This window comes from Vanessa atalanta, chromosome 14 (assembly GCF_905147765.1).
Source record: "Vanessa atalanta chromosome 14, ilVanAtal1.2, whole genome shotgun sequence".
In the NCBI taxonomy this organism is placed as follows: domain Eukaryota; kingdom Metazoa; phylum Arthropoda; class Insecta; order Lepidoptera; family Nymphalidae; genus Vanessa; species Vanessa atalanta.
The window spans coordinates 2,394,113-2,409,800 of NC_061884.1; the positions used below are offsets into that span (position 1 = coordinate 2,394,113).

At 31.4% G+C, this 15,688-nt stretch overlaps 4 protein-coding genes across 4 annotated transcripts; 2 read left to right on the plus strand and 2 right to left on the minus strand.

Annotated features, from left to right (window-relative positions):
* Nucleotides 1-3,781: 3,781 nt before the first annotated feature.
* LOC125068739 (helix-loop-helix protein delilah-like) lies at nt 3,782-4,392 on the minus strand. The gene has a single exon (XM_047678039.1). It carries the CDS (start codon nt 4,390-4,392, stop codon nt 3,928-3,930), a length of 465 nt encoding a protein of 154 aa, XP_047533995.1. The 3' UTR covers nt 3,782-3,927.
* Nucleotides 4,393-5,872: 1,480 nt separating this feature from the next.
* On the plus strand, nt 5,873-7,603 carry LOC125068967 (minichromosome maintenance domain-containing protein 2-like). The gene has a single exon (XM_047678373.1). The coding sequence runs from the start codon at nt 5,873-5,875 to the stop codon at nt 7,601-7,603; it is 1,731 nt and encodes a 576-aa protein (XP_047534329.1).
* A 274-nt stretch (nt 7,604-7,877) lies between these two features.
* On the minus strand, nt 7,878-10,631 carry LOC125068838 (inhibitor of nuclear factor kappa-B kinase subunit alpha). Its single transcript, XM_047678170.1, has one exon. It carries the CDS (start codon nt 10,488-10,490, stop codon nt 8,169-8,171), a length of 2,322 nt encoding a protein of 773 aa, XP_047534126.1. The 5' UTR covers nt 10,491-10,631; the 3' UTR covers nt 7,878-8,168.
* A 506-nt stretch (nt 10,632-11,137) lies between these two features.
* On the plus strand, nt 11,138-15,347 carry LOC125068698 (gastrula zinc finger protein XlCGF57.1-like). The gene is made up of 6 exons (XM_047677981.1): nt 11,138-11,393; nt 11,565-12,513; nt 12,908-13,090; nt 13,296-13,449; nt 13,706-13,852; nt 14,225-15,347. Exons 1-6 carry the CDS (start codon nt 11,256-11,258, stop codon nt 14,490-14,492), a joined length of 1,839 nt encoding a protein of 612 aa, XP_047533937.1. The 5' UTR covers nt 11,138-11,255; the 3' UTR covers nt 14,493-15,347.
* The last annotated feature ends 341 nt before the right edge of the window (nt 15,348-15,688 follow it).

Below are 15,688 nucleotides of genomic sequence, written 5' to 3' on the forward strand. Positions count from 1 at the left end.
ACAATGGTGACCACGGTCACAACGATATGTTAAATACTACAGCAAATATATTAGTCTTTTTGAAGTCTGCTAAAATACATGAAATGTTACCCCACAGATAATGCAATCAACGCGCTTTATAAAAGTCATAATAAGATGGACAGCTTCATGTATAACTGTTCGCGCCCAAAAAAAGTTTCGCGGCCAGTAACTCATATGTCATGTCATTTAATCACATAATTCAATGAACTGTCATGGCGGCCGTATTTGGCGGGAAAGCAATCCGCTTAAACCAAAACGGGCAAGCGCTGGGATACCGCTTGGATCTTTATTGCATGATACGAGCATTGCATAAGATTTGCATTTTTTTCAAGTAAACCCAGAAGGAGTGTTGATTCTATCTTAGCTTGACACGAGTCGAATAATTATGTTGCTCCGTGTACACTTATAATAAACGTAACTGGTTTTAGATTGGCTAATGCGTGGAAAGATCAGTATCAGAAGACTATTCAGTGTATATTACTTTTGTCAAAATTAATTTGTATATAATTTTTCTAGAAAATATAAAATAAAATAATGAGAAAAACTAAACAAGTTTTTACCGTTCTATTCAAAATATACAATTCTAATACTAACAATAAACTAGACTTCTTAGAATATAAAGTAAAAATAAGTAGAAAAATTGCAAAATATTAAAATCAAAGTTGGTTATAATGTTAATTCTTTACATCGGATTAACTACGTTATTATATTTTTAAATTGAAATTTAAGTAATTGAATTGAATTCAAACAAAAGATTTTCGAAATTCAAATTAACACATTTTTTATAAACTTTGAATATACATATCAAATATAAATTCGATTTGTTTGTATTACCTAATAAAATATGTTTTTGCACTACACGTACCCTACGTGTATTCTTATTTCGTTTTGATTTGTTATGTTATTGACTAAAATAAACAAGTATTAGTTACAGCTCGTAAATATCCCACCGATTATTTTATCAGGTATGTTTCCTCACTATCCTCATCGCCAAGTACGAAACGATTTTTTAAATACTAACTGAACACATGAAAATTCAGCGATGCTTTCTAGGCTTTAAACAGCTATCCTCGTTAAATTCTACGTTTGCTCACCATGCTGAATTCTGATTTAATGAAATTAAAAAAATAATGAAGGTATCATATATACAAGATTGCTCAGAAATACCATAAACCTTAACAATAAACCAAGCAGTAAAATTATTTAAAAAAAAAATTGAGACAGTGCGTAGTGTAATTGTAAGTATTAAGTGATCTGCAATTATTTATTAAAAATTTTCTACACTGAAATGACGATCGTAAATAATATCTTTCTTACTCTTAATATGAATGAATTGAATTGATATTAATGACCCATTTTCAATGAATTTGTAGAACCTTTGTAAATTATTCATACATTTACCAATATCGTTACCTATATATATTTTAATCATATGTGACTCAATATTCTTAGCTGTAATTGCGATTGTTTATTTTAAACAAATGTGTTTAAGGTCATGAGTATAAAAATTTCGATTGGATTTAAAAAAGAAAAAGAAAACAAAATTAAACGTTCTTATAAAAGTATTCAAAGTATGTTAATAATTATTAATTAGGTGCACGTTTATAGTTTATTATACGTAGTTATCTTGGTATAAGTTTTAAGTAACGATATGCACATATTAAGCCGTAGTTAAATAACAGACTACAATAAAAAGGCGAATGCATTAATCTTCCTATCAATCGACAATACAATGAGAGATCAATGCGTGGGCCCGACTGCTTATTACGACAGGGTTTTATCTTCCGTGACGCGTGTCTCCAGGTGGAACCGTGTAGTAGTACATTGCCCACGCTTCCTTATTTACTGGTCGCGTTTCGCATCACTACACTGAGACTATTGAGCAATGTTAATTTTGAACGATTCATCTTATAATGATACTTATTACATTATTGTGTTCGTAAAGTAATGTTCTGTTGAAGCACCAGACAAAAGTATAACAGAGGAATTGAATGTCTTAACTGATTTTGTTAAACGAGTTGATCAAGTGTGTTGCGATTTGTCCGAGTGGCTAAGCAGTCCATTTAATTCTTGGAAAGTTGGAAGAGGTTGGATATTGGCATTAAGAAAGAGTTTATTGTTGTCATTGTTATTTTGATTATCGACAACATCGATAAATCCTGTAATTGTAATCTTGTATTTTTTAGAAAAGAAATTACCTTTATATATATAACTAACTTATTATATTTTACGTCGAAAGATTACAATATTAGGTGAATTGTGTTTTATTATTACACGCATAAAGTTTTTTCTGTTAAATTATTCATAAATATATAAATAATATAACTATCTAATACAATAAAAGACTTCAAATGTTAATCTAAGCAGTGTTTTGATTTAATAAAATGCCGTACTCCATAATAACATCTATAACGTAAACTTTTTTGTTAAATGGGCTATCAAACGTAACTTTGTTTTCTAAATCGGTCTAATAGATAACGAAGCGAAATAAACACACAAACAAACAAACTTCAGTCCAAATTTATAATGTAAGTTCACTTAGCATTTAACAGTATATATTAAATGGAAATCATACGGCATCTTCATTATACAGAATAAAGAAATAATAATAATTAGTTTCCGTGTTTTCCTGGATTCATGGTAAAAGTATGACTACTTATATATACTTAATCATAACTTTTACGTGATATAAGTTTATAATTTATATAATTAAATAAATTTATTTAAAAGTTATAGTTTAGCTGCAGAAAATATGTTAGTAATTTTATCTTTATTTTTATCAAAATATTATCAGAAAGAAAAAGTTTCTATGGGCTTTTTTCATCCCTTGAGACATTTCATCTTCAAGAGAAATGTCTACGACATCGTATTTTTACCTTTTAAAAGAAAAAAATATTGCTTATACTTGTAATTAGAATTAGTAGTAGTTTATGACATATTAAAAAAACGTTTTAAAGAAATAACATTTATAAAAAATCCACGTTGATTAAATATAGATAAAAGGAGCAATAGACCTAGTACTATAGGTACTATAAGTATTGGATACAGGCGGAAAATTCAAGGCTGTATTTAAATAATATAACTATAAATAAATCTGAAAATATACCTACTTACTAAAGTATATAAGAAATTATATTATACATACGGAGGCATGTAAGTATGTAAAAATTATAAATATTACAGATTTGCACAAATGTCACGATCACTACAAAATATAGATCTCACTCACGCCCCCCGCCGACGTTTATAAACATAACATTATATGCTGTTAAATCTTTTATCCCCTGACATTTAATATATTTTAATATGTTAAAATAATCTCATGATTATGACGTCAAATAGCGTTTCATTGATTATCATTTTTTGTTTTTGTTGGACTTTTATACTTTCAGTTGACACTAATAATACAAGAAATAAACAAAATCATTTCTGTTATTCTTACGGCAGACACTAAAACGCTAGTAAGATATTTTAAAACATATATTATATTTCATTTAATATTGCACAAAAATAGTTTTTGTTGTTCAGATATTTTATTAAAATAAGAATATAAAAACATATTTATATTTATTTTTTAAAACCAGATAAAGTCATATCAAATTAAATATCATGTGAAGAAGTTAACGTAAGTATAAGATTATTGACGTACAATATTGAAAAAAATAATTAAGATCATATAAAAATTTGAATAACGTTTATGCTAAGATTTTTTATATATTTAAATCTATGGGGATCCAACGTTAAATAAAATATTGTCCCATTCAACAAAAACAATTTTATTAATAAAACAAATAAATAAAATCTCAAAAACCTCACTCGATAAACTATTTATAAAATTAATTAATATAATTAATATGGCAAAATGAGAATTGAGGAATACCTAATGAACACTCCAACACTTCACTGTCACGAGAATGTCCTGTCAATATACTCGTAGTCGAATTCCGCGAAGAAGGAGTCAAATGGCGACAAGGAGTCCTCAGCGAATTCCGACGGAGTTTCTTGCTCAGTTGAGAATTCTGACATTTCAGAGCATAGTGGTGAGGGCCACCGATCCGGTCGAGAAGAATCGGTCTCGGGGCTCGTGTCTCTTAAAGCAGAAGATAACGCCGTAATGTATCGCATTGCCAAACGCAGAGTCGTGATTTTGGTGAGCTTCTCGCAAGGAACGGGTGTGCCAGTTATTTCTGCAGCGGGAACTGCTCGCCGCAGAGCTTCAAAAGCGCGGTTTATCTCTCGCATCCTGCTCCTCTCCCTCGCGTTCGCTGTTTTCCTCCTGTATTTGCTGAGGGGCTGTGGCGTTCGGCGCGCACGCGGCTCGCGGGAGCGCGCCGTGCGCGGACGCAGCTGATACTTGTCGTGATCGGGCATCGAGTGCGAGCCCCACGCGACGCCCGCGCCCGAATTCCGCTTAAAAAATACGCTCACTCCGCCCACTTGCCCCGCTCCGTTCATGTATACTCGTGATGAAAATTGGAGGCTGTGTAATGTTTACGGTTGTGAAATTGATGCCTTCATTGATTGAATAAAACTGATAACTGTTATCATTTTTATTTATTATTCTCAGTTTTGCATAGTCATAAAGTTTTCTTTTTGATCAAATAAATCGACCTTGGGCATTAATGTAATTGTAGTGTCATTTCCTTTTGCTATAAATTCCTTAGCGAAGATGACAACATCAACAAATCTAAATTAATGTACCTACGTAGGTGTTAATGGTATAAAGTGCATTTAATATCCGAGTTCAGTCTTTTAGAGAATAAGTATAATTTATAGTGATATATCAACAGGACTTCATTTATTATAATAACATTTTATGTTCTTCTAGTAGATCTTTCGCAATGTTTGGTAGATAGATACTTCATATCAATACTTCCTATCAATTTATCTTAAGCACTGTAACATATTGATAAAAAGAATTTAAAGAGATAAATCATGGTTGTTCGACTACGTTCACAAAAAAATGTCTTAAATTTTTTCTTAAAATTTAATAAAATCGAAATAATTAACGCTTAGTTGTATTTAATAATACATATATAACACAAAGTTAGCACATAATATATTTCCATAGTCTAATTCACTTAATCACGCGAAGATACTTAGACACAATGAATGGACAAGGCGCTAAGCCATAATAGTGATCATTTTAACAGATTTAAATATTGGTATCGGCATTTCCGTTTAAAAAGAAATCTCAAATGTTAGCTAATTGTTAATTGACCTTGAAAGAGACCACGGTATTACAAATACTGCGTAGGCCAAGACATTAAGTATACCGTCAGCGTAGGCGCTGTAGCAATGCCTTCAACATTTAGGTTCTACCGCTAATGCAAATTAAATATTAAGTATCGAATTTAAGCGAGGTGTATTTATTTAACATAACACAACATTGAATCGACTAAAGTTACTAAGTTAAATGAATAGAAACAAGGACCTATACCTATAATTATGCATTTTGATATTTTTTTTTATAACATCGTTAGGCGGATGGACAAATTAGTCATCTGATGATAATTGGTCACCACAGCTTATAGATATTGGCGCTGTAAAAAATATAAACCATTGCGCCGATCACTAAAACCTTGGCAGTTAAGATGTTATGTCCATTGTGCTTTGTAGTTAGTCTATTATAACCTATTTAAGGATTAAATAAATAATAGAAGATATTTAATATATTTAACAGTAATTCTTTACCGACGTTGATTTTTCTTCAAAATGATTTTATGATAATACTTTTAGGAATAACTTCAACAACTTAAGGATCGTACGAAATTAAAAAAAAAAATGTTAGTGGGAAAATATTATCTTCTAGTTATTCTGTTCTGCAAGTAAAATATTTTATCCAAGCAAAATGAAACTTATTTTGAAAATTTTGCTATATTTAGAAAAAAGGCGTTTTTTAACTGAAATGAAGAGTCTCTGCGAAGTATTCTTAGGAGATTTGAATGAGAAAACATTACGTAAATTTCCACCGCTTAGATTTTTGCTTGAAGTCGACGTCATAGATTTACTCGATGTTTTCCCCGATGTAGGGGATTTTTTAATAAAAGAACCGCTCAAGTGGCAACGATGTTGTAATGAAATTCTGTTCGCGTGTCTGAAATCTTTAGACAATGACATGATTCAGAATATACAAGCAACACAAGTTGGCGTTAATATTAGATTTAAAAGTATGCCTTATTTCTTGACGAATAAGCATCGAAAATACGAGAATATAGTTTCGTTACGTGGATTGCTTGTCAATATTACGAAGCCTACCAGTTACGTATATCACACGGTGTGGTCATGTCCAGATGAATGTGAAGGCAATGAAGTTATTATGCATTTCATTCCAAAGGTTCCTCCAAAATGTTATTTATGTAGGAATACACTTTTTGAGAATAGTGGTTTAAGAAGATGTGGAGACCAGGTTCAAGCAACTTTTAAATTAAATAATGAATTACTATCTAAAAATTACACTATTGTTGATGATCTTATTCCAAATTTAAAAATAGGAAAAAAATATGTTATCAACGCTGTTATTCTGAAGAAATTAATAGCTATTTGGTCAATCGAAGAATTTCAAATTTTACCTGCACCAATCACAACGCCTGTTCCACGAGACATAAGAGAACTATATGAATCTTGTAAAGGTATTCCTTGGAAGTTCATATATTGTCTCGCTTCTAGCATTGGACTACACGTTTGTCCTTTAAACACCTTCATGAATATTAAAATAAGTCTTTTATTAAGTCTGGTAAGTGTTAAAGCGAACTCATTGACTAGCTCACCTATAATTCATTTTTTGTCGGGTGGATTTGATACAGGTTACATAGGCAAGATAATGGAACAAGCTGCTTTATTAGCAGATTCCTATACTTACTTAGGAACTACTCACAATTCCACAACAACAACGTTAATAGGAGCATCGGGAGGTGTTTGCGTAATGGCCTTACCTTTGCAAGCTTACAGTCAAAATCAAATACATTCTGTATTATCGGCAATAGAAACTGGTGAAATTTCTGACGGAGTTAATAAAACAACATTGCAGTGTGCCGTATGGGCTCAAGGAATGGACTTCAAAAAAATTATATTATATAATGTTGGCAGTATTTTTGGGTTTGTATGTCGTGGTGATTATGGCGAATATACCGATGAGTTAGTTGACTACGCTTTAGAAGAAGCTATAGTTCTGCCACAAACAGATAAGCACGAAAGACAAGCTTTAAAAGACATATCAATTTATATAGATTTGGTAGCTGGTCTTAAGGTTAAATTGACAAAAAGTGCGGAAAATTTATTACGATGCTATTTCTTAACTGCTAGAAGGGAAAGGCCGAAGGTGGTTACAATCGGGAATTTGGGAGCTCTGATCGCTATTTGTGCCACGTCGGCAAAGTTATGCCGTCGAGATATAGCTAAAAATGATGATGCGATTTTTGCAATTTGGTTACATGTGAGTGGTATGCCAGAACCGAGGTTGGCACCTGATGAGTATCTTCAAACGCCTGCGGATATAAAGAAGCTTAAAAAAGTCATAGACAATTTCTATTCATGGCTTGAGCAATTTATAGGTTATAGCATTTCTGATCCAAGTGAATAACTTTATTAATAATGTAGTACATAATTTAGGAATATCAAGAGTTTAAAAGAAAAGACTAAATAACTTATAAAACATGTTTATTTATAAAAATGAATATTAATTACGCAAATTGATTTAAAATACATATTGGACAAAAAATTATATATCTATATACCTATGTCATAAATTTTGAATGCATGACTAGACCGAAACATTGTTACATAAACAATTTAATTTCAATATAAAATTATATTATATTTACTGTACACCGCATAAAAAAATAATCTTCATTTTGACTAAACAATAAACCTAAATTAATTATAAAAAAATATTTCTCACAAAGAAAAGACATTATTTTGTTAGGTACTTCATGATGATGAAATTTATAAAAATCTTTGTATCTCTACTGATTTGCATATATAAAATGATAAGGCACATAATTTTTACTCACAGTTAAACAACTTTAATACTAACAAAAATACAATTGCACTTGAAACATTGTAAAAGTATTCCTATAAACTAAATCTCAACTTTGTTAAATACACATATAAAGTGTATTATATTTACAAACAAAACAATTCAATGATCATTGTGAAGTATCATTTAAAAACGCAAAATCAAAGATTGTTTGCTGCAACATTTTTTTTTGTGAATTTAATTTTTCACAAAGATTTGTGTGATTTTGTCTCAAATTCAAACTCTCTGATATCAAAGACTTCACAGTATCTTCTTCCCTGTGTGCTACAGGTATGCAATGGTGAGACACAGATTCTCCTATTTTAAAATCTCTCTTTTGAAATGAAACAACACTGTAAGGAAGATCGGCCATGTTGTCTGCATCTCTTACGACTACACTTATTGTGGACCAAACACAACTTGTGAATTCATCCATTGAATTTGATAAATCAGTACTCAATATTTCAATATTATCAGTTGCCTTTGTTATAATGTCTGAGATCTTGGCAAATTCTATACTCAAATCTTTCAATTTTAAAATAAACTGTTGATGTTGTAACTCTTGTAAAATTTTACTTCTTAGCTTTAAAACATCATAACAAACTCTCACAATGTCTGGACACTGTTTTTCTCTTTCTCTGTTTCCATTGTAAAATTCACTTTTCTTATGAGAAATAAAAGTTTTGTACGCATTAGAAAATACATTTTGGTAATTATATTTTGCTACAAAGCTGTTCATATCTGTGGAAATTCCATCATTGCTACGTCTTGCGGCAGACTGTACTCTTATCGACAACTGTGACCAAGCATTTTGTATTTTTTGTGTTTTTTCTAATAAAGCATCTATTTCTTTGAAAATCTTGCCGAAACCACCTAAGAAATTTGTCCCTACTTCACTTTCTTTTAACTGCTCAATATGTTTCTTTCCTTCTTCAGTCATTTTCGTGAAAAACTCTACTTTAGCCAGGAATTGACCCAAGTTCTTGTCTACTGAATTATGTTTCACAAGCAATTGCTTACTTTCTTGTTTCAATGATTCAGCTCTAGAGAATATTCCATTTATCAAAGCCTCATAAATGTCCATTTGGTTAATTACAAAATAGAAAGCATTTCTATACAAATTTTGACTATTTTTATAATTGTATAAATCTTTGTGGTGTTCCAAGCACCTTTGAACCGCTTTGGGTACATTTGGTGCACAACTACTATCAATTATTTGATTTTTGTTATAAACATACAACATTACAGCACTGTTTTCATTCCAATATTTCATGACTAACTCTTCATTATCAATATCAGTATAGGATGTTGGTGATATTAATATTTGATTTTCAGTGGGAATATTAGTGTCCTTACTAATCCAAGTCTTAAGGGTCAAGATTGTAGTCGAATCATTTATTTCATAGGCCACTTGAGAAATAGTTGTAACGGAGAAAATTTTGATGATTTTCCTTGCAAGTATCTGTTCCAGTAAAGTAAATATTATTATATTACTTCCTGAATTATTTCCCTTTTCTTCAGAAGGAATATCAAATGTTACTTTTGATGGAGTATTTCTTCCTCGCATTTTAGGATCCCATTCCAATGCAATTTTTAACCATTCCTCAATTAAAGCCTTGAATGGTTTTGATATATGATTTTCAGCAAATATCTCATTTGAGTAACTTATATCACCATGAAAAGTTTCATATACACATATATTATCATGTGTCTTTTTTTTAACAGAAGGCATCCATTCAACTGGGGCTTTAAATGGCAAAAAAGGTCGTGTCCCACAAATAATTTCAAAAGCAAGAAGCCCTAATGACCAGAAGTCAACAGAATTGCTGTAGCTCTTGCTGTAAAAGAGCTCAGGTGCCAAGTATTGCAGAGTACCAACAAAACTAGCGCATATTGAATTTGAATCAATTTCTTTAGCATAGCCAAGATCAATTATTTTATATGTCACTTTCTTGGGAGTTTGTTCCAAGCCTACAACATCGTCCACATGCATTACGATATTTTCAGGCTTAAGGTCACGATGAGTAATTTTGTTATTATGAAGGAATCTCATCGCATTTCCAATATCATTGAGTATTTTACGAACTTGTATTTCTTTTAGTCCGCAACATGCATCTGCTCTTGTTAATACTTGCCTCAAATCGCCACCACTACAATATTCCATACATAAAATAGGTAAGTTGGAGGGATTTGCGCGAGCGAGACCGGCTACAAATTCAGGGGGTAATTCTTTTGTAGCAACGATATTCGGATGATTACAAATTTGCAGCATTTCGACTTCTTTAGTCCATCTCTCTCTGTGTTTGGTGGTGAGCTCATCGCCCCACTTACACGTCTTGATAGCCAATTTCTGTTCATTATTTTTGTGTTTCCAAAGTACAACTATACCAAAACTTCCAGATCCCAAAACTCTGTCCTTAATCCAATCGCCAATAAATACAATGTCATTCATCGCGGAATATCAGTGGATACTGTAATCGCTGATTGATTAATAAGTAATATAGCAAAATTAGACAAAGTTTAAAAATAACTTTCTTTCCCTGTCTTTTGTGTATTCACTATTCAGAGACTTCAGAGAGTATATAAACTTAAGGCAGACAGATTCACCCTTTTAATTGACATATGACAACTAGTGATAATCTTGTCTGTGGGTGTTTACATTTTGAGTAAACTGTAGAATACTAAATTTTTATGATTGTAATTATCATCTAAAATCGCTAGTATTTTAATTGAATTAAAATGGATTGTATGCCTACATTTGATGAACATACAAGATTGCCGATTTCTTGATTAGTGATTTTATTCTACTGCAAATAAGCCCGCCTGCTTTTTTAAAGTAAAAGGTAATACCGGATCAGTGGTAGAGAGTGCTTTTTATCATTACTATTATATTTTTATTATTTATTACATTTTTTTTTCTTACTTAATATGTTATTTAACTTGTCCATGTATTTTTTTATTTTGGCTTTTATTTGTGCCATGAGAGACTCGTCTGTGTAATAGAAAATTTAAAAAATAATAAGACGCTGTATGGTGTATACCTATGTTTTTTTTTAATGGAAAAATATGACAAGTTGTCAAAGGAAGATGTCACTATAAACAATGTTATTTCGATATTTTCATTTTACCTTTTGATAAGTTTTGAAATTAGAAAAACAACAAATGTTTGAATTTTATTAAATAAAAATAAAGATTATCTCTACATTAAATAACTAAAATGATAGATATCGAGAAAACTTGTCGGACTTGTATGAAAAGCGATGTTTCTTTGGTGGATTTGTTTGGTCCTATTAAAATTGAGAATAATAGTACTTTAAAACTGGCAGATGCGTTAATGGAAGCTACTCCTTTACAGGTAATTATAATACAAGTTTATGGAGTTCTAGTGGGTATTATTTTGTAGTTTGACAATTATTAAAAATAACTAAAAGCAATAAACAAAACAACGAATTATAGTCAAAGTTATAATGTTATGATAATTAACCAACGCTAAAGTTTTAATGGTGACTTCATTTATAATCTCTAGATAGCCAAAGAAGACGGCCTCCCACAAAACCTCTGTGACGAATGTGTGAAAGCATTACAAATAATGCATATATTTAGAACGCAAGCTCTCCATGTCGAGAGTGAATTAAGAAAACTAATTCTTTCAAGTGCTGCTATAAAAAATGAAGAAAATGACTATGACTTAAAAAATGAATTTGATTACATGGATGATTACGATGATTTTAGAATTAATGATGTACTGTCGAATGAAGAAACAAAAGACAAAACCACATACAGCTGCAATACATGTAAAAAAAAGTATACAAACTATGAAAAATATTTAAAACACAAATCAGTCCACGAACCGACTAAATCATGTCCAAATTGTAACAAAAAGTTTTACAGGAAGTCTTTATTAAGGGAACATATGAATAAGAGTTGTGAGCCTAGTGATAGTAACATTGAATCTCTAGGAGCTGACATTGAAGAAGATTTAGACATTAAAGTTAAGTTGGAAGATGAAGAACATAAATGTCCAGAATGTTCTATAACTTTTCAATCACAAAAATATTTACTGTTACATTTAAAAGAGCATAAGAAAACGGATTTGGTGGAACAGAAACTCATAGACTCAATACAAGAACACAACGGAACCATAGACAATCTAGAGGCAGAAATAAAAATAGAAAGTTCCACTGATCAGTTTAAATGTTCACAATGCAATCTTGTATTTGAAAAGTATAGGTCTCTTATATCACACTCGAAGAAACACAAGAATCTTTCTAAGAATGGAATTTTTAAATGCAACTACTGTGATAGAGGATTTTCCTCTAAAGGACCTCTCAAGAGGCATTTGTTACTTCACTCCCAAGAAAGACCATTCAAATGCACGAAATGTCCAAAGTGCTATGTTCGCAGGGATGCTCTTGTTGCTCATATGCGTAAACATAGTGATGTTAAGAGGTACACCTGTGAACATTGTAATAAAGGTATTATATACATTTACATAGTAATTTAAGACATTCTTTTAAAATATTAATCAATTGATATATTTTATGAAATAGTTATTTAGCAGATTATACAGCAATGTAACTATTGATTGCAAGGAACCTTTATGACAAAGGTTGAACTATAAGATTTGAAAAATTAGTGCAGTGTAATTTTTGATGACTACAAAAAAATTACTAGGTTATATAACATAGACGAAGCGAAAAAATGATCAACAACATAAAAATTATAACAAAATATTAGTAATAAAAAGTACAAATATTTGTATACAGGACATATCTAATTTAAAAAAAATTATATTAAATACATACAAATAATCAAGTAGATTAACAGTTGATTTCAGTAATAATACTTGTAATTTTTAATATGTTTCAGCATTTATCCAGCTATGTACTTTAAAGGATCACATCAGAACTCATACAGGAGAGACTCCATTCCTCTGCTCTGAGTGTGGGAGAGGCTTTAAAAACAGTTCCAATCTGAGACAGCACTTAGCACGTCATTCGGGACTCAAACCATTTGCATGTAATCTGTGTCCTAAGACATTTTGTACCAAAGGTAATAAATTAATTTACAATTAATGCATCCAGTATTTAAGTTTAAAGGTACAAAAAATGTGCAATACATATAACCAAATCTACTTTTTTGTTTGTTTGTTTGTAAAGATATTATTTTTAAACAGCACTGTACTACTTTGACAAGTGAAAGTTTTTTTGGTTTATTTTTCAATTAAATAAATGCAATTATTTTTAACCTTTTTCAGGCCAAATGAAATGTCACATGGTGTCACACACAGGTGTTCAACCGTACAAATGTAATGAGTGTGGAGCATCTTTCACAAAGGCAAACTCTTTGAAAAAACATAAATTAATACACCTTGGATTAAAACCTTTTGCTTGTGATAATTGCAACATGAGGTAATATGTGAGAAAAGGAGACAATTACTATGAAATAATTATTAATCTACTTTAAAAAACATGTGGTTCTATAAATTCGAAATGTTATATTTTTGGAACATGTTTAAAATTCTATGATAATCTCATTGGATATGTCACAAAGGAGTATTTGATTTGTTAGATTTTTTATTAATATGACAAAATATTTAGTGGCTAGGGCTATGTGAGGAATTGTAGAAAGCGAAAGGAGTTCTTAAGCAAGTCATGTTGTCGCCAGGTTCACGGCGAAGGACCACCTGACGCGCCACGTGCGCACGCACACGGGCGAGAAGCCGTACCGCTGCCCGCACTGCGCGCGCGCCTTCACGCAGAGCAACGACCTCGCCAAGCACGTGCGCGCGCACGTCGGGCAGAACATCTACCAGTACGTGCACGAGTTCATATACCCCCCACTACCCGTCCTACATAGATATATTATTGGAATAAAACAATATTCTGCATAATATACTTTGTTCAAATCCTTTCTATTGAGCTATTCGTAAAGAATTTCACTCTGTTCACATCGTTAATTTCAAAATAGTATAAAAAAAATTAAGTAAAGTAAAGTGCCAGGATTTATTTTTCTAGATAGGGTTGTCAATATCGAAAAATAAAACCGTTAATCTTTCCAGTCTTAAATCTAAAATTCATAAATAATTTTAAAATGTCATTAAATTCTGGACTAAAAGCTAATAAAAAGTCATTAAATTTTGTAAGGTTAAGTAAATTTAGTAATAAATTACATCTATCCTTTCAGATGCACAGTTTGCCAAGCCAGATTCAGGCTAATGAGAGAATTAAGGCTTCACTACCCCGTTCATTACGCCGGCACCGAATCCGCAGCACTCACCGACAAGGAGGAGCCCTTAGTCATACTAAAAGGATGTTCTGATTCTAACATCGATAATAATATCGATAAAACGGCCACAGACGCACAAATAACTATTACGTTTAATAGAAATATTCTCGATAAAGATGGTACTGGTGATATTACTATAAATATTGGGCCTGAAAAGATTAATTAGTGGGTTGCTTTTGGCAACGTATACCAAAGGACATAAAAAATAATGTATACTCTATTCCGATCGAAGGAGTACCTAAACAAACCTTAGATTTACATATTATAAGTTTCTAGGCTCATAAGTATGCTATATTATGCATAACAAACAGTTCTTGATCTTTAATAATAATTGCGACAATATCAACGACAATATCTCACTTTACTGCTTACTTTTTTTGTCAATCCATAACGAATACCATAGATTATTCAAGATCTGATTGATATTATTTATTATGTCAATTGAACACAGATGTTTTTAAATTTTCCTTTAATGAAGTTCACTCCTTCTGTTGGAATAGGCTATACATATGAAATATAGATTAAACTACTACTCATTATAATAATCTGACGTATAGCTTTTAAAACACAGATCAAAATATAAATCTGAATGGTGATTGGTCAGTGTCAGCCTATGACGCAATAAGCGACCAATGATAATTCAGTATTTCAAAAACTGGGGGTAAGTTTCTTAAATCATCCAAAATCGAAATTGACTCTCTTAATCGGATGTTTAGAATGGATTGATGAACAATGTTCTCGGGGAAAATGGAGTGCGATGATGTTTTATTAGACCCAGGATACTTAGGGTCAAGGGTACTTAGTATAAGGATACTTAGTAGTCTTGTTAACGGTTTTCTCCTAAAATTAAACGGCTTGAACAGGCGAAATAAAATGGTACGCTATAAACGAAAGGCGTGTTTTGCACTAGGAATAATATTGCATAGTAGCATTTTAGTTCAGTGTCTCCCAAAGTTTCCTAGAACACATAATCTGGGGACTAGACTACGTACGTAAAATAATATGCATTGTGTTATGTAACTGGGGATATTATAGCCCCAATATAAAAATATTTTTTCAACGTATGTAATCAACAATCTCTATTTATTTCTTCATATGTAATAAGTACAACAATGTCTTTATTTTTTAAGAAGGTATACTGGCAAACAGTTCAACTGACGTTGTGGTCACTAGATATTAGCTCCACGAGGTCTATTAATCCTCCCTTACACAAAGGCCATCAACGTTGGGAACTAGGATTTTATGTCCCTTGCACTTTTATTTAGACTGGTTGAATCACTCTTCAAACCGGAACACAACAATACTAAGTATTTTGGTTTGGTGATAGAGTATCTGATGAGTGGTACCTACACACTACACAGA

Coding starts and splice junctions, on each gene's coding strand:
- LOC125068739 (XM_047678039.1), bottom strand. CDS start 4,392: ATGCCCGATCACGACAAGTATCAGCTGCGTCCGCGCACGGCGCGCTCC.
- LOC125068698 (XM_047677981.1), top strand. CDS start 11,256: ATGATAGATATCGAGAAAACTTGTCGGACTTGTATGAAAAGCGATGTT. Junction 12,514..12,907: donor CTGTGAACATTGTAATAAAG/GTATTATATACA, acceptor AATATGTTTCAG/CATTTATCCAGCTATGTACT. Junction 13,450..13,705: donor TGTGATAATTGCAACATGAG/GTAATATGTGAG, acceptor TGTTGTCGCCAG/GTTCACGGCGAAGGACCACC.
- LOC125068838 (XM_047678170.1), bottom strand. CDS start 10,490: ATGAATGACATTGTATTTATTGGCGATTGGATTAAGGACAGAGTTTTG.
- LOC125068967 (XM_047678373.1), top strand. CDS start 5,873: ATGAAACTTATTTTGAAAATTTTGCTATATTTAGAAAAAAGGCGTTTT.